We start from the raw sequence: 26,967 nt of genomic DNA on the forward strand, positions 1-26,967 counted from the left end.
GTATGTACTTACATACCATTAAAACTTTCACATTTGCTAAGTTTAAAACAATAGATATTTTAAAACATTTTAAGACTTAATCTTCCTTAAAATTTATTGTATCTCAATCAATCTTGCATACCTTCTGGTACGAATTGTATTTAGTGATTTTTCCGCACTAGTTGTTGGGTATACATCAACCAAAGAATAATATGTAATACTACAAGAACATACATCAAACGCCCGTTGCAGTGTTTCTGCAAAAATTGATACAATTAATATAGTCACTAAAGAATATTTTCTTTCTATATAAGTATTAGATATTTACACATTTTGAGTTTCAGAGTACAAATACAATCTTACGGCCTTACAAATAAACTTGGTGTAAATTTATTTCTGACAATAAACCAAGAATATACAAAATGTTGACTATATCTGCAAATACAATGATAATTCTGAAGTTTTACGAATGTCAGGCAAAATGTCTGTTTGTAAACATTTTACATATTCTCTGTTTACTCTCAGGTATAACTTTATACCGAGATTATTAGTAAGGCCGTAAGTGTTCGTCTTACGGCGTTTTAATTGGATCTGAGCATATTTTGACTTCTACTTATAAGGCTATAGCGCCATGTCTTAACTAGTACTACTACAGGTGACTCAAAGAAGACAAGAGTTGTCTCAGTTAAAGCGTCCCCTAGTAACTCATGACACATGCCAAGTGGTCGTGAGTACTGTCACTATCTGAGGCTGTTGATGTATTTCATGAGGTTGAACACCACGATGACTCCCATGATGTCGGTGTAGCCCTCGTGATTCGTGCTCGAGGTGTTGCAGAGGTCATTTCTGCAGTAGCAGTATCTGGAACGACAGATTTACCAAATGTAGTCTCGACTATCTTCGTACACTTAATATTAATAATTGACACACTTCATACATATTAACTAGGTCAAAATTAGGCGTATTAGGAATAGCCTGTAATATGAAATTTTTTTATATGTAAACATCTAACAAGTAAAAATTCTTTCCGTGGTTTTTTCCATGCTGCTAAATGAGCTCTAACACATCTTGAAGGCCGTCATCATTCTTATAGACTTCTTTACCATGAGACGAACTCTCATGCTATTTTTACTTCTTGTAGTTGAGCACTTTTGTATATATATATGTAATCTGAATCTCGGAAACGGCTCCAACGATTTTAATGAAATTTAATCTGTTTCAATTTTAAAAAATGTAGTTTTATCCGTGTTTTAATGAGAAACAGCTATAATAACATTAGAATACAAAGGTAAATTTCGCCACTATATACAAGACTATAATAGCTTATTGGATGATCCGGAAAGCAGAAGACCCAGGTTCGAATCCAGCTGTCCTATTTGTTGTTTTTGGTTCAATGTACAAAACATTGTTAAAAATACGACATGGCTCGGTCGTCCGGATATCATTACCTTTTAATGTGTATCAATAAAAAGAGGAAGTACTAAAATCAGTTCAATGTGCCTTGTGTATTTTATGATTTTGTAAAAATTCAATGTTTTCGATAATATCTAATTTATTAATTCCAATTACTGTGCAACTTGCAACTAGATGACGTCATCAACGCCAATGTACATACATTTATATCCCAATATCAGACTCTCGGACAAGCGTTTATTCAATTGTCAACCTTGATCGAGCATTGAGCGCAAAAGGTCACATGAAAGGCCATTCACAATAATTAATATTATAATATAAAGATGAATAAGTATTTTTAGTTCACCGCTTAACATATTTTAAGGTGCATGAAAATTATAGTCATAATATTATAACTAAAATGATAATAGGATGTGATCACTATCTTAAATACAATATAGCAAACAGTTCATTAAAAGGGTTTGGGATCAATAGAGTTGGACTGTTCTTAGTGACATTGTCGCAGCTACGAAAAAAGAAGGTTTTCACTTGTTCCCTAAATAAAACATGCATCATCGGACAGATACTGAATACTCCACGTTGAGATTCTTCCGAGTCATGGATTAGTATATTTCACAAAATCATAGATTACTAATCTATGTAACCAACCGACGATTCGATTTCGGTTTAAGCCCTTATTCGGTCGGACACATTTTTTTTTTGCGAAAACTAAAATACATACTCTAAATAAATAATAAAAGTATTTTAGTTGTTTTCATAGCATAATGACTTCTGCTATTTTACTATGGAATCTTTTAGCTAACATGTATATATTCTGGACAATTAATGTAAGCAGTTATCAAAGAAGAATTGATAGAAATAAAAATTATAACTGATCAATATCCGTACCTTATTTATGCAAGTTTTATGTATATTAAAAAAATCGTCGTTTTACAGCATTGCTTATTACTTATTTTAATAGTGTCGATAATATAATTAAGTTTCATATAGTTGCTAAAAATATGTGAAATTTAGAGAATATTGCTGTACGTTAAGCAATCGTATTTTTTGAAATTGCAACACTAACTCGATACCTCATTTCGCCTTGAATTATTTCGTCTTGTTTTAATTTTCTCACCCTATTGTGTAATATATTTAGCGACAGAAAATCACATTTAGAATCACGGATTAGAGGCAAGAACTTATATTTATAACGTTTCCTTATTGCATGTAAGGCTAACCTTGTGACAACCGCTCTTTCACCCTTATCATCAGGGCTAGTGCAGCCTTCCTCGTATGCCTCGACGATCTCTGTCTTAGGCGACCATCTGCCGTTCTTGTAGTCCTGGTACTCGTGTTTCTGCTGAGCGCAGTCGCGTTGGATTCCGTTGATTCTTACTGGAAATTTTTTTTTTAAATAATAAGATTGCGGTGTCTAAAGTCTTGCAACCAAACCGGTCCAATCCGATCTTGGAATGTCTCCTTGCGATATATTTTTACTTGATTAATTGTCGGGTTGGTTACAAAAATGATTTGCTACCAATCAAGTTAACGTTACTCTTGTTTCACATTTTAAAAACAACATTATATAACACAATTTATCAATTAATCATCCATGTAACAAAGTTGTAGCTAACTGCACTTCGTGTCTATGTAAAATGCTTTAAAAAGATGGCAAGGTTTAATCTTCGCATATAAATACAGATGATGGTCATAACAATAAGAACGCCTATTTAAAGAGAAGATTTTTCAAACTAGCAACTATAAGTAATTGCATGTGTTTTTTGTATTTCTTTTAAAAACTTTTCTATTCTATCGGTACATTCGTGATTTATTCACATGATTGTCTAAAACACTGAAACCAAAATATGTTACGCCTTTATTATAATAAACTTTAAATAATCATCAACCATAAAATTGTGTTTTATGGTAGAACGAAACCGAATAAAAAGTCCTTAATGTTTTCAAACGGTGACTGGTTCGAGGTTTTTTAGGGTTTCCAGTCTTGATCGATTCTCCAGAAGCATCTCCATTTAAGCGCAAACTTGTGAAGGCTACAATAAAACATTGACACTGTTCGCGTGTTAGCGACTGGTTGTCAATATTGAAACAATGTGTTTGTTTGGCTTCGGTGTTAATTACTGCTTTATCTTCGCGAAGTAATACCAAAGCTTGTCACTCACTAAGTTAGCGGGTTGAGAAACTGTTTATTGGTAGAGATGATGAAAGAATGTATATAAATTGAGTAATTCACCAGTTAATGAACAAAACAAATTGCATTATTGTGATTTCATACCTTCGATCAAATATGGACTAGAATCTATATTACAGAAATGGACTTAAAAACGACAAGAGAAATAGGCCGCTGATAAACGTGTGGCCTTGTTTGTATTTAGTATGGTCAAACCGCAGCCAACATGCGGATAACCTAGCACTTCCTTAAATACACAAAACACACTTGTAGAATACCAAAAATGGTCGATGTTTCATATTTTCCGTACTTTGGTATTATAACTGTTAACAGTCTTTTCCTACTTCTTTAATTACATCTACTCGTCTAGTTTCGTCTACCTATTGCACTAACTAAGCTTACCTCCATTCTGTATATCCAGATAGAACTCCTGCTTCATACACATAGTGGAGTAGGGACAATCCACGACAAATTTTTCGGAGCTATCGAAGTGAACACACAGCCGCTTGGTGGTGTTGTAATACTCTCCCGGATGTGGGTTGATCAGGCACTGGTAGCACTGCAGCGGGGATACGCCTGAAATGATTCATTTATTGTTACAGTCTCAGTGAAAAATAAAAAATATCGTAGTCATATCATCATATCTCAAGTATATTAGTTAGCTACAAATGAAGCCGTGAAAACAATAATTTTAATTAAGGAAAATTCTGAATTACTTTTTATTCTTTACATTTAAATTTCATTTACCAGTGGAAGGCTCCGTTGCACAGGAAGCCGGCTAGATTATGGGTACAACAACAGCACTTACTTCTGTCGTGAAACAGTAATGTGTAAACATAACTAGCCGTAGCTAGTGAAATTACTGGGCAAATGAGACTTACCATCTTCTGTCTCAAGGTGACTAGTGCAATTGTACTGCCGCTCAGAATTTTTGGTTTTTGCAAGAATCCTGAGCGGCACTGCATTGTAATGGGTAGGCCGTATCAATTACCATCAGCTGAACGTCCTGCTCGTCTCGTCCCTTATTTTCATAAAAAAAACTTTGATATAAAATAAGTATTTTCTGAATATTTTTTTAACAATTAGCATAGTATCATAAACACAGGTGAAAATCACCTCTTTTTCGATACTGTAAACCTGCAGCTTTGTTTTCCATATTATGCTAGTATTAGTCCCTGATCATTATTCATTTCATTCGCGGTGTGATTCAGAGTTTAATGTCTGTTACCCACGCGGTTTTGTATTACGCATACCTTAATATGACTTCATCGAAATCTTGTCTCTTTTAATCTTAAATGTTAAAGATTCTGCATTAGTCGAGCACCGTTTATGGTGACTAATAAACGGAGAAGAAGAATTGATCAAAAAAAAAATGAAAATCACGTGAACGCGTGAACGTGAAAAATAGTTGCACTTGATTTACGTGTTCGTGAATTCTTACAACTACTGTTAAAGTTATTATCGAGTAGGCCGTGGTGAGAAAGTAATAAGATGTTCATTGTAATGAAATTGATTAAATATTTCGCATTATTATTGATATTTTGTTCTTGTGCAAACACCGTAGATTTAGAATACTATTATGAAGACAAGGCTGATTATAGAAATGAAGACATTAATGAGAATAGAAACGAATCTATTGTAAGTGAAAAGACACATTTTCTGGAAGATAAAGTTTCTGATATTAAAAGTTCAAATGACGCTTCTAATGGTTATTTTAATAACAGTGACGAAGCTGTTCCTAACACAAATAATACAAATGTTACACACGATGGAAGGAAATCGATACTATCACAAATGTTGAGAAATAGTTTGAATAAAAAACAGTCTAATAAAACGGTGTCCGTCATGAAATCGAAACTGTTCAAAGACTATGAATATGCTTATGATGATGTTGACGATCAGCTAAATTTTCTACGTGACGTAAATATTACTAGTCCTTCAAATTCTGATAAGAAAAATAGAAATCTCATCTTTAAAGAACACAGAAGTTCAGAGTTTTATAACATAGAACCAGCAGCCGATTCTGACTTTTTGCAAAGGAATTGGAGTAATATAAATAGTAGTGATATTTGGTATGTTCCGGAGAAATATCCCTGCTGGGAGCTGCCACTCCTCTATGGACAGTTAGGATCTAAAAATAATAAAGAAGATGTCTTCTTACTTTATAGTGGACGTCTGAAAAACGTAGTCGATCCGGGGTTTCAGAAACTAAAGTCCAGACTCTACATGGCTGAATATCAGAATTTTAACACTTGGTGTGGAGTACAACCTTGCTACGGAGATCACACGCTCTGCTTGTTTCCTGATTCTACACTATCGACAATTTGCGAGACTGGATATACAGTAAAAGTGCCATCTATAATGAGTCAAATGGGAATTATCAACACACTTAATTCTATGCGGAATCGCGTGGCTAGCGGGGAATCTGAAAGATATTCACACCTGCCTCCAGCAGCTAATATGAAACAAATCAATTACGACTACGATTTACAAAAGATATCAGAGGCTTGGTTGCGTCAGTGTCTGCCAGGACCGGCGCCCTGTTCTGCGTTGGAAGGCAAGTTTGTGGCACAACTAGAATGTACTAAATATGCGAATTATTGCTGCTTCAACACTCGGAAATCAGCGGTTCAATGGTGTGTATATATTAGTTTTTATGAGAAAAGGTGAAGGAACGAGACTAGGTACCCCTTTGATGTTAAGCGGTATCATCTGACTTATACAGTGACAATATGATAAGAGTCATAATTATGACAATACAGCATAAATTGTAGTATTTTGCGACAAAAATGGGGCAGTACTTTCCCTTACGAAAACTGTACATACCTACACTTAATTGTACTGCTAAATTAGTATTAGTACGTTACGAATTTATGTTGCGACCTTAAGTTGCATGCAAATATAGTTCACATAACTATTAATGCAAATTTGACTTTAATTACAGTATCCCGAAATCCGCATGCTTTATCAACGCTGTGATTGGATGTATTCATTTATGGTATTGGAGCGCTGGTCGGCATCTTCAAAAAGCAGACGTTCAATGTGGCCGTGCTGCTGTAAGAAACTTTAATACGGTGCAATTACTTTGGGCCACCACCACAAAAGTCGGATGTGCATATGCAAGGAGAAGAAATGGTGACATAAGAGTTGTTTGCAATTTTGCACCTGGGGCGCCCTTTGTCATTGACACCAGACTTTACTGTGGCATAATTACTCATGAACCAACAAAGGAATTCGGTGACGATCCCCAAAAAATTAATGACATGATGCCGTCACTTGGTGTCTCATGGAACCATATACAGCAAAAGAACAGGGAGCATCCAACTTCAAGTAAGGTCGATCCACTGTACAGTACAACAGAAGGTTTAAAGTCCATATGGGGAGTGCAGAGCCTGAATAAAATATACCTCGAAGATTGGGTCAGGGAGCTTATGGGCAAGAGGAAGAACGGCTCGAAGTGTGTGATAGCCAGGTTGGTGACCAAGTACACGTTCATAGACGTAAGTGAAGCCAAGTGTGATATGAATCAGTCGGTCTACATTGCTGGAGCGCCGGGCTCCGAGTGCGCGGAAAGAGGCAGGCGTTACGGGAACCTTTGCCACGACTTCCGGGATCCAACGCCTGGCTATAGGATGGTTGCTGTCGTGGCTCCTGTTGCTCTGTTCACTCTTATCCTATATGATTTGTTCGGCGGTGTTGTAAGACAGTCGAGCTCTAGGTAAATTTGATAGTTTGCTGGTCATCTAGGATCTATATTCCAGAAAATAATTAAATAGCCAAATAATGGAGATGTATAACTGCGCAAACGGATATTGAATATGTTTTTCTGTAACTAAGAATATTAATTTTTATTAGATGTTTGTCACTAATGAATAAAAATGGCTAATGTTTCTATTTTACCATTGTGAACTGCTCCATGTGGACACATGGCTCTCTTTATATACAAAAAAAAAATGGAAATCTCATATTATTGTTGCGTATTAAATTCGCTATCGGAATTATTTTAAAATTCTCCGGTGACAATTTCTACGCTATATTTTGCGTTTATTAATCGCTTATGTTCACATATTATGTGAGGTTATGAAATTCAATCTGCAATTAAAGGCTTGGTATTATATTAAATCATTCGTTGCGGAGTTGGTACTGTTGGATATATGAAACTATAGATAAGCAATATAGAGCAATTTATTAAAAGTAGGAAAATGGTTGATTATTGTACCAAAATACACTGGCCTTCAAAAGTAAGTATCACACTTTTAAAATGGGGATAACGTTTTAAGTTCACAAGGTATACTTTCGAAATAAAAAGGACTCCAAAGAGAATTTAATTTTGTACATAAAAACTTTATAGTCGGTAACCTTCTTTTAATAATTGGCTGAAAAAAAACTTCAAAAACAAAACCATTCCTTTTTCAAAGTGGACGTTTCCGAATTACAATTTTACCATTCACATTTTTCCTTCTGTTTTAAATTTTTTTCAAGATCGATGGGTCTTGTTTTAAAAATTTATGCTAAAAAGCACATAACATTTATTTATCATGCCTCTTTCAGTTGAAGAATGTGCTAGGATCATGGCTTTTCTGGAACTAGGCATCAGTATGCGTCGCACTGCAAGAATGGTGGGTGTGACGGCACGAACGGACCAGAAGGTAAAGCGAAGGTACGAAGAGACTGGACACCATCTGAGGAGACCTTGTAATGGCAGACCCAGGTGTACCAGTGCCCGAGAAGATCGTTATATTATTTGCACTGTGTTAAGAAATTGCCACCAAAATGCAGTTGAAGTCCAGCAACAGCTACTTCAGACCCGGAGGAACTACATTAGTGACAGTACAGTGAGAAGAAGATTTGCTGAAGCAAATTTGAAACCCCGAAGACCAGCGAGTGGCCCAAAACTCGAGAGACAGCATCGAGTAGCGAGACTGCGATACGCCCGTGAACACATGCAGTGGGATGAAGAAGAATGGTCAAGAATTTTATTTGCAGATGAGTCTCGATTCTCCCTTTACACTTCTGATGGAAGGCGAAGTGTTTACAGGCGACCTGGTGAGCGATACATTCAAGCCAGCATCTCAGAAAGAGTCCAATACGGTGGAGGCAGTGTACATGTATGGGCTGGCATATCTTCAGAAGGTCGCACAGAGCTAGTAGCCATAGAAAATGGCACCCTCACTGGGCAAAGATATGCTCCAGAGATTCTCAATGAGTATGCAGGGCCGTATTTAGCAAATATGGGTGATGGATCGATGCTGATGCATGATAATGCCCGGCCACACACGGCTCATATCGTACAAGAGTATATTGGAGGTCGGTATTAGCGTGATGGCTTGGCCATCAAGAAGTCCTCATCTCAACCCGATTGAACACGCCTGGGATGAGCTTGGGAGGCTAGTCAGAAATCGCGACCACCACCTAATACCCTCAGGGCACTAAAGCAGGCCCTGGTAGAAGAATGGGAGAATATTCCCCAACATCGGCTCCGATACCTAGTGTTCAATATGCCAAACCGGCTCGAAGCTGTAATCAGAGCTCGAGGAGGCAATACCAGTTATTAAAAATTAAATAACATGTAATACATTTTAGTTGAATTTTTTTACACTAAACTAAAAATGTTGCTAATGTATAATTTTAGTTTCTAAGAATTAAAGCCTATAAAATTTGCAACAAAACATTTTTAATCTTAAATCTCTACCTTCTATAGTTAAGAAAAAAATTTAATTTGAAAAGTGTGATACTTACTTTTGCAGGCCAGTGTATAATAATTGTGTTGTAAATCCTATATAAAAATTAAGAATGAAATTTGAATATGAATAATAAAGCAGCAACGGAGGCTCGTAATCGTGGTAGGATTACTAACCGTTAGCTAGAAGCGACAGCGTGGTCGCTAGCGTCAGATATTGCTGCATCATCAGCTCTTGGTCGCCGCCCAGTCTCGGTCCTCGAGGTGCATGTGCAACACAACATTGACTTGATCACAACGGGATGCACTCGCACTGCTCTGGAAAAAAAAATATGTACTTTATTCCATTGATACTTGAAGTATAAGTAACACGGAAAACGAACGAAATTAATTCAAAATGCAAAAATACTTCAGAGAACTACGCTTCTGTCGCAGCCATTTGTATTATACGTCAAAATTAGTTCTCTGGACGCTCGCGAGTGGCGCTTCAAATAGGCAACAAAAGTTTGCCGTCAAACATATGGAACAGCCTGTCCAGTGGTATTTATACAGGTCAGTGTAGTTTAAGTCCGGATTATTCAGTTGTTTTTGTGTACTATACTGAAACTAAAATTCATATTGAAATTGTTTTACTCAAGATAGGATGTGACATCACTTAATGAAAGTCAAAAACTACCACCAATTCCAAAAAGAATGCCTCAGACCTGAGAAAATGTTTTAGTTATCCGGTCTTACCCTGATTCACCTTAATTGTTAATAATATTGAACGGAGCCGAATGACTTTATTATGTGACTATACCTTTATTTTTATTATTAATAAATGCCCCAACGCTGTTGCAACTTGCTACCAACGCGGGGCAACTTTCCACAAAAAACACTGTTTAAAAAAACACAGTTATTTAAAACATAATATAACAATAAATACTCTTTTGTAGTTCCAAATTTTTATTAATTGAAACATCAGGTAGGAGGACTTCAGGAGTCTTATAAAAATATGTATTTGAACTACGCCGATTTCGTGATTAAAAATACTACGCTCTTTACAAATACTACATAGTTTGCGAGGAGTATTTCGACTAACACACTCGTTTATTTACCATTAAAATCTCTAGAGGGTACATCTTGAAATTCTAGAAAACTAAAATTTGGCAGTTAGACTAGGAATTGCATAAATAACAGAAAAATTTAAATATTGAAAGGATACATTTTCGACCTCAAATAAATCACAAATAATTGCGTTAACCTGTATAGTCTTGTCAGTGACCTTGTGAGTCAGAAACCTACCAAATAGGAATGAAATAGCCAGAAATGGAAAAAAAACCTGTACCTAGCTACTTTTGCCAAAATTTACTATATATATTTTAAATTGGCAGTAAGACTACTCAATTAAAACGGTGTAATATTATTGCTTCTATTCGATTTCACAATATTATCTGGATACAATTATCCCACATTTATAACCAATTAAATTAACAACATTTAGATTTTGAATACTTAATGTACATATACCTACTTTCGAATCAATTAAAGTAAAAAAATAACACCTTGACACGTAACTCTCGACCGAACTAATAATAGCAACGGTACTTGTACTATCAAATATTCTTTGGCAACGGCTAGAAAATTTTAAGATTATTACTATTGGAAGCAGTATCAATGTATTATTGTTAGCATTATTTAATGAATAACACGTATTTATAGTCAGCTAATCTAATGTTAGCACTGGCGAGGAGTTTCAACAATTGGAGCCAGAATCAGGTCAAGTGTCACGTAATTATTGTTATGTGATGAATGTCTTATGTGATCTATGTTATTGTAATTGGTAACCGTGCACAGTGATTTATTAACTTTTAGATGGCGCGTCGCTACATCTGTATGTAAATGTTTTTTTAACACATTATGGAGGTTATCAAAAGTTGTGCAATACATACTCTAAACCATTTTACCTTACGGCCGTTCCCAATATTCAGTATATCTCTTACTTGAGATAAAATTTTTAACTGTCGTTGAATTTTCTGTCCCAATAAATTTATCGATGGTATCCGTATCCGTATACGCTGCCTGTCAATGGGACTGCGTATAGCTTACCAGCGATAGAAGTTTGTAAGGAAATAGCAATTCACGCGTCCCAATATAAGGCGATAAGAATGACTTATCGGGTATATTGGGACAGCTTCAGATTATTGACAGCTAATTAGTGACAGTAGAAGGTAGTAATTTATCGCTATCTGTAGATAGTATATTGGGAACGGCCGTTAGTCAATAGCAGGTATTTTCTTATCCATCCATATTCTACAGGTGTCCCATAGGTAGTGGACCAACAACTAGAGTGGAAATAGTAGTGATATAGAGCATTATTCCTTGACAGGAATACTTCATTTTATTGTCCTAGGCCTATGTTTAAAGGGAGTTATTTTCACGATCTTGATTATAATTTTAGTCTGTGTAAGTACATCAAAAATAAATTTTCTTTTAAAATAGTAGCTGTTAAAAATATGTGTAATAAATACTAATCAAGATATAATTTTAAAAAAATAATCCATGCCTAAATCTGAAAAACTTAGGAAGTAAACTCTTTTTACTTATAGTAATTTATAAAATGTGCTAATAATTAAACTTCGAAAGAATCTGATGAAAAAATTAGTATATACCTAAGACCGTGACTCATCTTGTATTTTAAAAACATATCTTAACGATTCCAAAGTTATTTTTTAATATGTGTATTTTTTTAATATAATTAATCATTACCATCATTTCGTTGGTCCTTATAGGAAGGTCACTTTGTATAATTCTTAATAATTTGACGGATAATTTAAGAGAAAAAGATTTAAAATATAATATTATTGGGAGTATTTGTCGGCTTTAAACTCAGGATTGCGAGTCCAATTGCATACGATGCCAAAATTTAATTTTTGCTATTGTAAGCTCAGTCTCATCAAATTCTTGCTTACATTAATTTTGCCATCGACAATGCTGCGAGAACTAGCAAGACAGCCTGTGTTTGATTGCATGGTCAAGTTCAAGAACATAACTTCCTATTTGTTTTTTTTTTTTATGGAATAGGAGGACAAACGAGCGTACGGGTCACCTGGTGTTAAGTGATCACCGCCGCCCACATTCTCTTGCAACACCAGAGGAATCACAAGAGCGTTGCCGGCCTTTAAGGAAGGTGTACGCGCTTTGTGTTAAAACAATCCCCCGCTCTGTCTATAGTTTGTCGTGGCCGGTCATTTTAATTCATAATTTTGTCAGCGGCTGCTTCTCGTCAGATCTGTGAAGGCCACCGTAATTGCCCACGCCGTGACATTGAAACGCGGGCCATTAAATATTCATGTACCTACAGTTGAGATCTTTATTTGTTTTTACTAGTCTATTGTGAATAGAATTTGTGTGATAGCTGAGGATAAATAATTACCGTCCGTCATTATAGGGGCAAAGAATATCAATTTCTTTCAACCCCTTCTCCCCATTAATTAATCTGTGATTTGTTCTTTTCTTTAATACTTGTTTTTTTTTTCATGAAAATAAGGGACGAGACGAGCAGGACGTTCAGGTGATGGGTATTGATAGCCCTGCCCATTACAATGCAGTGCCGCTCAAGATTATTGAAAAACCCTTGTCACCTTGAAACATGAGATGTTAAGTCTTATTTGCCTAATTGTTAAGTGACATTTCAGACCGAAACACAGTAATGCTTACACATTACTGCTGCACGGCAGAAATAGCAGCGCCGTTGTGGTACCCAAAATCTAGCTGGCATCCGATGCAAAGGAGCCTCCCACTGGTTAAGATCAAGATTTAAGATTTCTATTCAAACATATAGTCCAGAAACACAGAGTAAAAATTGAACAATAAAATAATTAAGTAAAAATCTTCTGAAATAGGTCAAATCATTTTTATTCTTATTGATTCTTCAAAGACCCCTTGTTTCATCAAGAGTGACTACTGGAACCAACATGTCCATGTAACTTTCAGTACAATCATCTGCTTAGCCACTTTAGCCACCCCTAAAACTTTATCGGTTGCAAACACACATGATATTTGGCGAGCGCCCTCTCCCCGACATGAGATTAGGTGAGGTTTTAGCGACACATCTTAGACAATTCAAATTCAAATATTTTTTATTCAAAATCGGATTCCAAATCACTTATTGAACCTCACTAAAAAAACAACCACACATTCAAAAGAGACTGCCTCAGACCTGAGAAGAACGGGCGCAAAAAACTCAACAGGCCTTTTTTTTAATAAAAGTATGGTTTACGATGTAATATCGTACAATAAACATTTATAATTAAAGAGCCTTAAAATCCTTTATGCTGTAGTAAAGTTTGTTTGTTCCTCGTGTTAACATTATGAATGTCACAGTTTCTAGCAAATTCCTCAATGTGCTTATTTTTTTTTTATGAAAATATTTTGTGATTAATATGAATGTATCTTTCCAAGTCATAGATGTTTATATGTATTTATGCATGTTTAAGTAAGTATATTGTCGTCTTGTACCCATAGTACAGACTATGCCTAGTTTGGGGCAAGATAATAATTTGTGTAATAGTGTGTCAGTATTATTTTTATTATTATTACAGGATCGGAACTTACGAACCAGTTCTATAAATTATTTTACCGAATCATGATTCTTAACTTAAAGCTCTTTTGGAAAAATTGCATGAGAATGGAATAATAATTCCAGCGCGTCAGCTAATCGTATTAAATTTTTCTAAGAAACGAGACTACTGCCTCGCTATTAGCATTTCCTGCAGACCTGCAGTTATTACGTATTATTAACGTTTATATTATTACTGTGTATAATTACCTGAGTAACCTACATATAAAACGGTAGAATAAAATTTACTTAACTGTAAATATAATTTTATATATTTCTAGCAAGCAAACGTTGTATTGCCGATATTAAAATCGCGATACAAAAGTAACTGTTGATCGTAGATGGGTGAAAATTTGAAGTTGTATGTATTTTTTAATGCTAAAAAAAATTTGGCGTGGACCACCCTTAACATTTAGGGGGATGATACATAGTTGTTTTCCGATTCTCAGACCTACCCAATATGCACTCAAAATTTCATGAGGATCAGTCAAGCTGTTTCGAAGGAGTTTAACTACAAACACCGCGACATGAGAATTTTATATATTAGACTAGCTGACCCGACAGACGTTGTTCTGTATATAATAAATAAAATAATGTTTTTATATGAATTTGTCAATAATAAATCATAACATCAAAAATTACTTCGTAAAATATGCACCCTGCTGTAGTAATGAAATTGTTTCACAGCAGAACTGTCAAACCGTGCGTTAATAAATTCTCTCATAGAAATTATGTATGGACACATCAAAGGAAAAACAAATTTGTTGTTTTTATTTAATTTAGCAGCATTTTCCTTTTTATTCACCTTTTAAACCTTCTCTGGACCTCCACAAATAATTCAAGACCTAAATTTGCCAAATCGGTCCAGCCGTTCTCGAGTTTTAGCGAGACTAACGAACAGCAATAATTCATTTTTATATATATAGATTATTATATTTGAAATTGTTACAAAGTACTTATAGTGAATATAAGAATACTTGCACTGTGTATTCTACAAGCAAAACCGAAAGGAAAACATACTTTAATTTAAATTTTGTATGATTGTTAATAACATGAGACAATATATTGGCTACAAATTGTCAAACTCTAGATACACGTGTTTTTTTTTTGAAAAAAGGGACGAGACGAGCATGACGTTCAGTTGATGGAAATGGATACGCCCTGCCCATTACAATGTAGTGCCACTCAGGATTCTTGAAAAACCCAAAAATTCTGAGCGGCACAACAATTGCGCTCGTCACCTTGACATACGATGTTAAGTCTCATTTGCCCAGTAATTTCACTAGCTACGGCGCCCTTCAGACCGAAACACAGTAATGTTTACACATTACTGCTTCACGGCAGAAATAGGCGCCGTTGTGGTATCCATTATCTAGCCGGCATCCTGTGCAAAGGAGCCTCCCACTGGTTCCACGTATAGTGTTTTTGCTGCTTTTAACGTCCACGCGGACGACGTCGCGGGCAGCAGATAGTGAAAATAACACCAATATGAACAGTTTTGCATCCGTTATTGTAACGATTAATTATTGGAATAAACAGTGACCATTACTTGCCACGTAATTCCTTGATAAATCACCAGTACATATTAAAATAATCAGTTACTTTAATTAGTTAAAATAAATATGAGTATGAGTAAAGTTCAAGTTATCTTCATAACAACTATCAAACTGACAATCGCCGTGGAATCTAATTTAAATATAGATGAACACTTATAAGTTACGAGACGAGCAATTCGTTTACCTGGGGGCCTACTCCTAAAATCGATATTCGATAAATCGTCGCATAAGTCGTGTCGAATCCTACTCTTAGTTACATCGTAAATCGTAATCAATGTCGAAACGATGATTGAACGCAGTGTTGCCAACCCGAATTTTAGAAAATTAGTAGATTATGTGCCAAATGTTGGTAGAAGTTGGTAGAATGTAAAATGCAAAATTGGTAGATCTACCACCTCAATTTAAAAAAAAAATTAAGATTAAAAATGCATGAACTGTTCTTAAAATGTTTATTTTTGAAAATTATACATATTTTTATTGAAAAATTGTATGTGTTCTGTGCTAGGCTGCCCGTTGTTTGCTATAAATCTTTTAGTACGCAACAATCCCTCTAGAGTCTCCGTGCAATTTCTATTTCTCTGGAAGGTTTTCATATTATTAATTGCAGAAAACAATCTTTCAACGTTGGCGCTACTATGTGGAAGTGCGAGTAATTTCCTCACGAATTCGCATAGCAGGGGAAACATTGGAGACTGGTCTCCTTTTTTAATGGATGAAACATGCTTCCAGAATTCTTCAGGTGTAGGATCCACATTTTTTTCTGTGAAATGAAATGTCATGTTTCTTAATAATCTCACAAAAAGCAAAGATTCACCATTGATTCCGCAACTAACCAACCGGGTATGAGCCACAGATGACAGAACAGTATAATAATGGCTATGACTAATGAGCGCGAAATGACGCGAACGGCGAACTGTTGCTGATGTTTTTTTTTGTGGTTTATGGCCTGGACTCTATGTATGCTTGACGCATCGTCGCATGGCTAACGCAGCACATCGAATCGTCACTTGTCGATATAAAATAATTTAAAGTGGTGATATGGTCAAACTAATTACAAAATAGGTAGTTTTTAGGCCTAGGGTGGTAGATAGGTAGACTGAGGTGAAAATGGGTAGATCTACCAAAAAGTTGGTAGATATGACATCACTGATTGAACGAACGAATAATTATTCGATATTATCGGTCCTAACCCTACTCTTAGTTGAAAATGTCAGAGACGAATATTCGAATTTCACAAATAATCAAACGTCACTTTTACGATAATCTCAACGACACCTTCTAGGCTGTCGATGGTATTATCGTTTCAAGTTGTATACATATATTTGCCATACAATATACATACTTAATAAATATTATTGAAATATGTGATTTACTATTCAACAGGATTTTTTACTACTAAGTCATTTAAGTCATTTTGTTGGTCGTTTATGCGTAGAAATAATGCAAACGCAAACGACGAGAAGGGTTGAGTTACTTTTCTTTTACATTTTAATATCCGCAAGTTTTGTATTATGTATTCAATTTTAAATGGTCATATTATATTAATTACGTATTTTTTTACCATTTACATTATCTGATACCAAATTGGTGGTGCACAGTCCGGCATGTTCCTTGGCGCCTAAACTATGTTTTGACTTTTGACAATTAACAGCGACATAGCACAGATAATGTTTAGGTTTGAACATATTTCATTCACACTAACATCGTAAAAAAATTTAAATATTAGTCTATGGTAGCGATAAACGATAAGGAATTCGTACATTTGTTAGAGTAGGATAGTTGCGATATATTCGGAGTATTATCGTATCGTTCCGAATGTATCGTTGTCGATTTTGCGAGTAGACCTCCAGATCTTACCTACGTGATACGTCCTGCCCACTACAATGCAGTTCTACTCAGTTCTTGAAAAACGCAAAATTCTGTGCGGCATCAGCAATTACCTTCGTCATCTTGCGACTGGTCCTGATATCTTCAAACTTAAATATTTATTTTTCAGTGTTTGGATGTTTGTTGAAAATCAGAATGTGTCACCCATCCTAAAAGTTTATACTTCCCTGGCTTGTTCCACAACAAAAACCTTCTCAATGCAAAATCTGCGATCAAGTTTGTTATATCACTCTCTTCATAACTGTGTAAAAAAAGAGATATGACATATTGTAACAAATGGCGCTCTGAGAGAGAAGAAGTGGCACAAGAAACTCTCCCAGCATTCTTTTTTGGCGCTCTTTTTAATAAAATATACAATATTGTACTGTCATTGCTATTGCTATAAAATAATCATACGATTTTTTTTGCTTATCTAAGTGATCGGACAGTCTGGGAAGTCTGTATTCAACTTTGGAGTAGTAGGATTTACGACAAACCCATTTTTAATAAAACAATTAAATTTATTTATACATAATGTCTGAACAGTGGCTGGGACTTTATTATAAAAGTATATACATTTACCCTTAAAGCATATCTTTATTATGTATCTTATGAAGCCTTCCATTGAGACGGCTTGTGGAATACGGACTTTCTATCTACATTTCAATATAAAATAAACCCCTTCAAATTAATTCATACAATTTACTATATCTAGCATTTGATGTTTGGAAAAAGTAGAGCTCGTGAGAAAAATACCAGAGACCACCATTTTAAAATACAGGAAGTATTTAAATAATTCTAGTAAATATAACAAATTAGGCTGTAAGGTGCTGCATCCGATGTACGAATTGTGCTTTAAATCTATTATTATGTATTTGATTAAAAAATAAAACATATGATATGGATCCCTTCCCTCCCTTTAGAGCTCTGAATTCACTGTTTGATAAGAATACACGGTGAACATTATTACTGTCAAAATAAGTAATTGAATGACAGAGACACCACCCGACCCTCGTTCCAGATCTCGTGCTCTGTAAGTTTATGAAGTCAAAGTATTTTGAGTCATCCTCTCTATGAAATATATGACATGAACAAACCATAACCAACTCTAATAAGGTTTACCTTTAATTATTAGTAGTATATAGTGTTTTTGTATTTCACAGTTCCTATCCTTTCTATTTCTCGAATCATGCAATGTCATATTTCTATGTTTTTGAGTGGCAAAACTTGTAGTGGCACGTCCTTCAACGTTGACCACAATATCCTTGCTGGGCAACTTTCAAATCTTACATTGTGTACACATTGAACATGCCTACTTCGAAGAATGTATCGTGATTTGAGTACAAAATTTTGAATACTTACTTGAAAATTAAACAATTTTTTTTTATTATTGGAAATGTAACAGAAATAACATATTGTATGGAGTATCAATAACAATATGTTCACCTATTAAAGGCCTTGCTTTTTGAGTTTTGATTCGATGTTACTATTTGACCAACATATAATAATTATAATTTGATCGCTTGTTGATTTTGCAACGATAGTTTTCACCATGATTATAGTGTAGATATAGCTTCCTGTTTAAGTATGTTTGTTCTTAATAAATAAATAAAAAATAAGCAAGGCTCAGAGTATGATTTGTTTTGAACTGGTATTAATAAAAACTTGAATATATATCATGAGTATGATGAATCTCATTTCTTGCGTCGGTATCGTAGGTCGGGTTGTTCCTTCCTTAAGATCTGGTAACGACGGCTAGTCAATAGTCATACTCACGAACGAGCGCTGCTTGCGTTGACTAGTCGACCCTATCGTCGCAAACTTTGCCTAAATTTTAAATAACAGGTTTAGCTTTCTGTATTTCTTAAAAATTATTTCACACATTGAAACAATGTTCACTTTATTTAGTTACGGTTATATATTTGGTTAATTGTAATGCATCACATTGCAGAGATTTTATAAAATGCACTAACTAAATGATAATTTAAAAGAGTGGCTGTGGGTTTCTTTTCACAATAGCTGTTCCAAAGTGGTGGTAAATTATAAAATGTACCTAGATATAATTTTGATATTCATGTGTCATTTAACTTGGTCTAAATTTATCATTATTGATGTAATGAAACCTGATATACAACGCGTATTTTAACCGTTTTGAGGCAGTTCAAATTACAATTCATACTTTACTAACGTTTTTTTTATGAAACTTATTTTTCATAAAAAAAAAACGTAAAAAAAGACGAGACGAGCAGGACGTTCAACTAATGGTAATTGATACGCCCTACCCATTACAATGCAGTGCCGCTCAGGGTTCTTGAAACAACCCAAAAGCTCTGAGCGGCACTACTGACTACAATTGTGCTCGTCACCTTGAGACATAAAATGTAAGTCTCATTTGCCCAGTTTCACTAGCTACGGCGAAATGAATCCTTATTAAAATGTACCTTTATTTATAAATTTTTTTACCTATCAATCTTCACAAAAGACGAATGTTGTTGCAGACATTACTTTTTTTTTATGGAATAGGAGGACAAACGAGCGTACGGGTCACCTGGTGTTAAGTGATCACCGCCGCCCACATTCTCTTGCAACACCAGAGGAATCACAAGAGCGTTGCCGGCCTTTAAGGAAGGTGTACGCCGCACAAGGATGCTCATTCCACAGCTTTGTAGTACGTGGAAGAAAGCTCCTTGAAAACCGCACTGTGGAGGACCGCCACACATCCAGATGGTGGGGATGATATCCTAATTTGTGGCGTGTCGTGCGAAGGTGGAATTCGGCGGCAGGAATCAGGTTGAACAGCTCTTCGGAACACTCCCCGTGATAAATGCTTATTACTAAAATTATATTTAACTATTGTGTGAACAGTTACAGTGCAGAATTGCTAGTGCAACCTGGTTTATGGATCATGGTCAGCTCACAATAGCTAGGCAACATGCACAGTACATTTAGCCAATGCAAATATTTTAGACACAAAATCCTTATTATTAGGGCATACAAGTTTTACTATAAGGTAAAAGTAGTGACATATCTAACACAAATTTAATTTAAGCAAATATATAATTTTGTATTTAACAATTTGTTATTTTTTCAAAGTGATAACCCTCTTTTCTGCGATTAATTACATAAATTAAATTTTAAACAAATTTTATGACTCGAACCCGCGACCTCTCGCGTCTTCCACTGAGCCAACCGTTCGAGTGACGTAAATCTTGATATGTCCTGTTCAACTCTCGAACGTTGTATTACTTAAGAGTTAAGCGTCGTCTTATTTTCACAAAAAAAAAATCTTTTTGGGAGATTGCGAATAGCTTAAGTCTTTTTAAAATAACTGTAAAATGATATTATTATGATTTTGCTCGAGCTCGTCACCTTCATATAATATTGTAAAGATCGAAAGAGTATATTATAAACAATTGAATGAGTCATAAGCTGACTCAAGTTGTTCAATGTGATCCCAATCAAGTATCTTATGAGTTCATATTATGTACATACTAGTGAAATGCTGTGGGTTCATAGTTTTGCCAAAAAACCTTCGATTTTTTTTTGTATCCAGTTGTTATAAGTTTGTTTGTATAGTTCCAGGAATCATCTCTTGCACATTTTAACAAATTCTCTTCAATACTATAAGGAATTTACCAGGGAGGCTCCTTTGCACAGGATGCCTAGGCTAGCTTATGGGTACCACAACGGCGCCTATATCTGCCGTGAAGCAGTAATGTGTAAACATTATTGTGGTTCGGTCTGAAGTCTGGCGTCGTAGCTAGTGAAATAACTTGGCAAATGAGACTTATAATCTTATTTCTCAACTAGCTGACCCGGCAAACGTTGTTTTGCCATATAAAGTATAATTCACGCGATAGTTTTATAAGTAATAAAATATTGCCTATATTATAGCCTGTACATCATTTTGTTCTATTGTCAATAGTTTTTGCAGCGCACGCAAAAATAGGTTTTCGATTTTACACCTTGTGTTACAAAATAGCAATTTTATAACGGATCCCTAATTTTGAAAAAAAACATAGCCTATATAGCCTTCCTCGATAAATGGACTACCCAACACTGAAAGAATCATTCAAATCGGACCAGTAGTACCAGAGATTAGCGCGTTCAAACAAACAAACAAACACTGCAGCTTTATATATTAGTATAGATGTGACGAGCGCAATTGTAGTCGCTCATAATTTTTGTGTTTTTCAAGAATCCCGAGCGGCACTGTATTGTAATGGTATTGGCGTACCATCAGCTGAACATACTGTTCGTCTGGTCTTTTTTATAAAAAAAAAACGCCTCCGCAATATTGTAGTTTTTTTATTTTTTATATAATTAAATATTTAATCTTGAAGCTACAGGTCGAAAAGGGGAGAGAACTTTGACATGGAGAGAAGAACTGATAAGAAACTTCCAGAACATCTCTTTAATCATACAATAACAAAATTACTTGGCCTGCTAATATAATAAATACAATACAATTAAGTTGGCTTCCGCAAAACCAGTCAAGAACCATGCTATATTATTTTATTGTACAATAAAAGGCCAAAACCTTTGAAGGAGCCCTTACCCCTAGTTAACCTATTATATCGCAAGTACAGTTCATTCTTTCTTCTTGAATTGATTGTATTCTTACGGTTTCTGAAGCTGTTTTGGATTCTTACGGTCTTAGTAAGTGGAGTATTGGCGGGTATTTAGTCATGCAATCAAAAATATTTTATGCGGATTGTACGCAAGCAAATGATTCGCACAGCCGTGAATAATGCCAAGGCTGCAGTGAACAAGTTTTTGACAACTATTTCATTGCCTTACCTTGCTAATGCATGTTCACGTAATTGTCTATGGAAATACTACGATACATATCGTAATAAGTCGACTTAAAATTTTCTTAAAACCGGTCTCATTTCAAATGTTAACTATTTAGTCACCGCGCAACAGATTAGGTCACGTTTAGAATCAATATATGTAATAATTTATATAATCTGTATATTATACTTATTGATGTGAAAAGGATTGTGTGGTTAAAATAGCATGATAAAAGAAGAATAAATCAATAGTACTTAAGGACTCGTTCGAATTACATATACTGCGAGCCAATAACATAATATTCTCTGATTTTTAAGATATGAAATTATTGTTAGACGATAAAGTTAAGTTAAACGATGTTGTTGTTGGAAGTTTTATACCGAATTCCCTTGCAATACAGAAAAACTACAAAAAGCGAAGCGGTTATTTTAGAAACCTATACGATTTTATTAAAGACTCATTAATTTTTAAAGTAAAATATTGTGAATATATATTTAAGAATATGAGAAGCACACGAAGCACGGATTGGGATGTTTTAAAAATAACCAAAACGGGTTTATAATTACACGGCCTTTCCAAAATGACGTTAAAAGTAATTGGTATTAGAATGACTTTGTTCGTGCCTCTCGACCTTACATTATCATTGAATACAGATTTCTGTTAACTTGATATTGACTCGTAAACATGATAGGAAGTATTATTTGTCGGTTTTGTCTTGCTTTACTTTGATTACTGTGAGTCAATATGACTTACAATACAATCGGACACGCTTGTCTTTCAAAGAGTTAGGCAGAGTTTAATGCCCTTCTATTTGCCACGAGCATAATTCCCTGGCATTTTATACTTATTCGCAGCAATCCTTTCGTACAAGATCTCTTATAAATATTCTTGACCTATCCTCTATAACCCGGACTAAGGCCCTGTATCCACCGAACCGGAGAGGAGAAGAGGAGATAAGCCACGAAGCTGTCAGGTTATTTCCACCAAAGCGGAAAGGAGATGTTAGCTACAACAGAAACACGTCATGTCGTTACAAAAGTAATATTTTATCTTGCGTAAGGAAACGGAATTAGAGGTTGAAGAAACACAATTAATTCTTCAATAATTAAACTATTGAAGGAAACTTACATTCTGGAAAGAAATTATATAAATTATCGCGAGCGGCACAAAATTCTATAGAAAAATGAGACATATCATCTGCGCTTGATCCTTTTCCAAGGAAGTTAAGCAGAACGAAATCTGATTGGTTATCAAAATAAATCTCCTCTCCTCTCTGCTTTGGTGGATACCGGCCCTTAACTTGTTTTACCTGATCCTTCTCAACATTTCCAACCTCTTGTACTTCGATGTTCAAGTTTTGTCGCCTTGTAAATTTAACAAGGTGTGTAAAACGTGCTTAAACCAACAGAATAGTGAAAATTAATATATTTGTGGAAGAAGTAATTGTCATGTAGTTTCAGTAACAGGAAAGACAAATCACCTGAATTAAATAATAGAAATGTTATATGTGATTAATTTATTACACTGTCACGTGTGAAAGTGTTATAATTGACGTCACGAAATGCAATTAAAAATAATGTCAGTTACATATACGAGTGAAGACCGAACTCATCAATATTTAAGTCGTTTGTGTAGGCATAGAAATTTATGAAACAATAATTACGTTCAGTGACGCAGTCGAGTAAGTAAACGCGACGTGCCCGTGGAAGGGAAGGGGTCAGCCGATATTTTCTTCAGTTATGTTTTTTTTTAATGAAAATAAGGGCCGAGACGAGCAGGACGTCGAGTTGATGGTAATTGATACGCCCTGCCCATTACAATGCAATACCGCTCAGGATTATTGAAAAACCTAAAAATTCTGAGCGGCACTTGTATTGCGCTGGTCACCATGAGACGTTAGATGTTAAGTCTCATTTGAGAGTAATTTCACTAGCTACGGCGCCCTTCAGACCGAAACACAGTATTGTTTACACATTACTGCTTCACGGCAGAAATAGGCGCCGTTGTTGTACCATGTATAATGTAGCCGACATCCTGTGCTAAGGAGCCTCCCACTGGTTATAATAATGTGATTCGAGCTGATTGTGCCTCCTATGTCAAACGTGCTCTGATATCGACATTTAGAGGTAATAGAGATATAATTCCTTAGCTGATTGCAATAATTAAGAAACAATTAAATATTTCGAGAAAATTCTGATACCGCTAATGAATCTTGATTCTTACCTTGATTCTTGTCTGTGTTCTGCCGCATAGAAAGAATCTTCACAAAATTAATTCTACAGAAGATTAATTTATTTTATATGTTTAAGATAAACTATACTATTCTCATAGAAGAATAAATTAAACTATTTTAATGTAGGCTCCCTTTCCGGGTGTGTCTAGACTTTAGACCATCGCTGGTGTTTATCCTAACCATTATTTGTCATCACACAGACGCTACGACTATAAAGGAACCATGTATCTATGCCTATTTCCAAACGTAAAATATTTTCTTTAAATTAGGCACTAAAGTTATTTCTTAATTGAACACGCTTTTCGTTTTAACAGCAACGCTTAGCGAATGACGCAATGGCGTAACGATTCGACCCACATTTCGAAGACGCCAACATTGGCCCACATCTGCGGTTATAAAACTACGTCGCGACTCCGAACCGGCTTAATGTAACTATTTTAAATACGTTACGTCACGTTTGTTTATCTGTCTGTACGTCTACGTATCGCACACCACGGTCATCTTACGATTTCCGCGATAACAAGAAATTGGGCATTAGGTTGTGATGCACTCAACTACCTAACGTCATAAGGGGAAGACCAAAGTTTGCGAGAGGTTTTTTTATTACAGTAAGGGACGAGACGACCAGGACGTTCAGCTGATGGTAATTGATACGCAATGTCGCTCAGGATTCTTGAAAAACCCAAAAATTCCGAGCGGTACTACAATTGTGCCCGGTACCTTGAGACATAACGTGTTAAGTCTCATTTGCCCAGTGATTTCACTAGCTACGGCGCCCTTCAGACCGAATCACAATAATGCTTACACATAACTGTGGTACTCACAATGCTGCAAAAGCTGGCATCTTGTGCGAAGGAGCCTCCCGCAGTATTTTATTTGTTCAACACTCCAACCACCCGTAACAATAATAAACGTTCGACAAATACTCCGTGTCTTCATGCAATTTCGTTCGAGTTACTGACTGAATAATACTTCGATACCAACATAAAGAAATAATACCAGCGTGATTCACATTTCGTGTTTCTAAATTGGAAGTTTGCACTCGTTTACGTGTCCAGATTCGGTGACAGAAATGCATAACGCACATCGTTCCATCGCTGTACACGATTTTTGTCCACTCATATTACATAATATTATTTATTGTAGGTTTCAGAAGGCTACGGAAGAAGATACAGGACAAAGTTCAATTCAAATTTAAATATTTTTATTCAAAACAGGATTTTGAATCATTTATTGAACGTTAATCAACCAACTGCCTCAGACTCCAGAAGAACGGGCGCCAGAAACAAACCGGACTGTCGCTCCATTTCCAATTTGTGGTATCATAAGCGTCTTTTAACAATACTTCTGAATTTCGTTACACATTTGTTGCACTTAAAATATTTTCTGGGATTGTCTTGCCGGGGTCAACAGAGAATTAGAACATATTTAATAAAAATATGTTACAATTTTTACAATGACAAACGAAGAAAACCGAAATTGTTAAATGGTGGGTGAACATGGAACCGAGGCCTCGCGAGGGCACGGTGCTCAAGTTAAGGGTTCAGTTGTAAAACTTATGGTTCAGATTATGTTTCCGTAACTAACGTTAGTCATAACTGTTAGTTACTTATTATTTCTGTAACTAAGTAATAAAAACTGTGCAGTGTTTTACTTACAATAAAAAAGTGCTGCACTATTTTTTAAATCGTATCACCATGCCAATCTACTTATCTGAAGGCCATATCTGAATATTATTGTTGTTCACACACTAGTGGCGCAGATTTTAAATCGATTCAACAGTTTATCTGTGACTAAAATTTTTCGTTTTAATTAATAAACATAGACGCTTTTTATTTTGACCTTCAAAGCTTTGTAATTGATATTAATTCAAAGATTTTGTAATAAAGAAATAAATATTCACATAACCGCCCAAAATACAATTGTTTAAATCGAAAATAAAAATAAAAATTTCATGCCCCATTAACATTAATAATGCCAATCCTTGTAAAATATTTATTATACAAAAATAGGATATATTTATTACCTTATTAAAAAAGGCACTCGCTTATGAAATTTTGGTACATCATTTCTGAATTAAGCTTAGCTTAGGTTCCAAGCATGCCTTTATTTACTATGCATACTATATTCTGAGATTTTTTTATTATTATGCGTTATATTTACCTAAAGGGTAGCTCAGAAATTCAAGCAGTAATTTGTTTATTATAAAAAAATCCCGGCCACAGTTACCTCATAAATATACACAACACATGTCACAAAAGCACACAATAATCTGATTTCGGCGCGTGTAGTTGTGAGCTGTACGCGGCGGATGTGAGGAGTGAGCCAGCCGCTCCGTGGTCGTCGGTCGGTATTACTGCCTTCGTTGTGAGCTGTAGCCTCGAGCGGCAAGTCGCTCGCCACCTTACTTGTGTCATAATGCGTACGTAGTTACGTGCCCCGTAGCGTGCACTTGACCGCACGAGGGCGTAGGAACCGCGCTCGAATTAACCCTCACTTGAACTGGTAATCACGTTGATATCCAAGGACCAAGAGACACTTGATATTGTATACGTAATGCGAAAGGTCGGCTTGATTCCCCTGGTGTTGCGAGATACCATCGTCACAGCCGCCCAGTGCGTTAGTAGCGACGGATTTTGATACAATTTTTGAGGTAGATCACCTCAAAAATTGTAT

General features: G+C 35.4%; 3 protein-coding genes across 3 annotated transcripts in view; 2 read left to right on the forward strand and 1 right to left on the reverse strand.

Moving 5' to 3' along the window:
* Window positions 1-26,967, forward strand: part of LOC126975791 (rabankyrin-5) — a 105,594-nt gene that overhangs the window by 39,778 nt on the left and 38,849 nt on the right. The gene's annotated exons all lie outside the window — the stretch shown is intronic.
* Window positions 696-26,669, reverse strand: LOC126975792 (uncharacterized). The gene is made up of 5 exons (XM_050823832.1): window positions 26,521-26,669; window positions 9,420-9,560; window positions 3,965-4,138; window positions 2,613-2,769; window positions 696-840 (listed from the first exon to the last, which is right to left on the reverse strand). The coding sequence occupies exons 2-5, from the start codon at window positions 9,469-9,471 to the stop codon at window positions 720-722; spliced, it is 504 nt and encodes a 167-aa protein (XP_050679789.1). The 5' UTR covers window positions 9,472-9,560; window positions 26,521-26,669; the 3' UTR covers window positions 696-719.
* LOC126975742 (uncharacterized) lies at window positions 4,888-7,436 on the forward strand. The gene is made up of 2 exons (XM_050823754.1): window positions 4,888-6,198; window positions 6,507-7,436. The coding sequence occupies exons 1-2, from the start codon at window positions 5,054-5,056 to the stop codon at window positions 7,282-7,284; spliced, it is 1,923 nt and encodes a 640-aa protein (XP_050679711.1). The 5' UTR covers window positions 4,888-5,053; the 3' UTR covers window positions 7,285-7,436.

The sequence above is a fragment of the Leptidea sinapis genome, chromosome 37 (genome assembly GCF_905404315.1).
Source record: "Leptidea sinapis chromosome 37, ilLepSina1.1, whole genome shotgun sequence".
Taxonomy (NCBI): Eukaryota; Metazoa; Arthropoda; class Insecta; order Lepidoptera; family Pieridae; genus Leptidea; species Leptidea sinapis.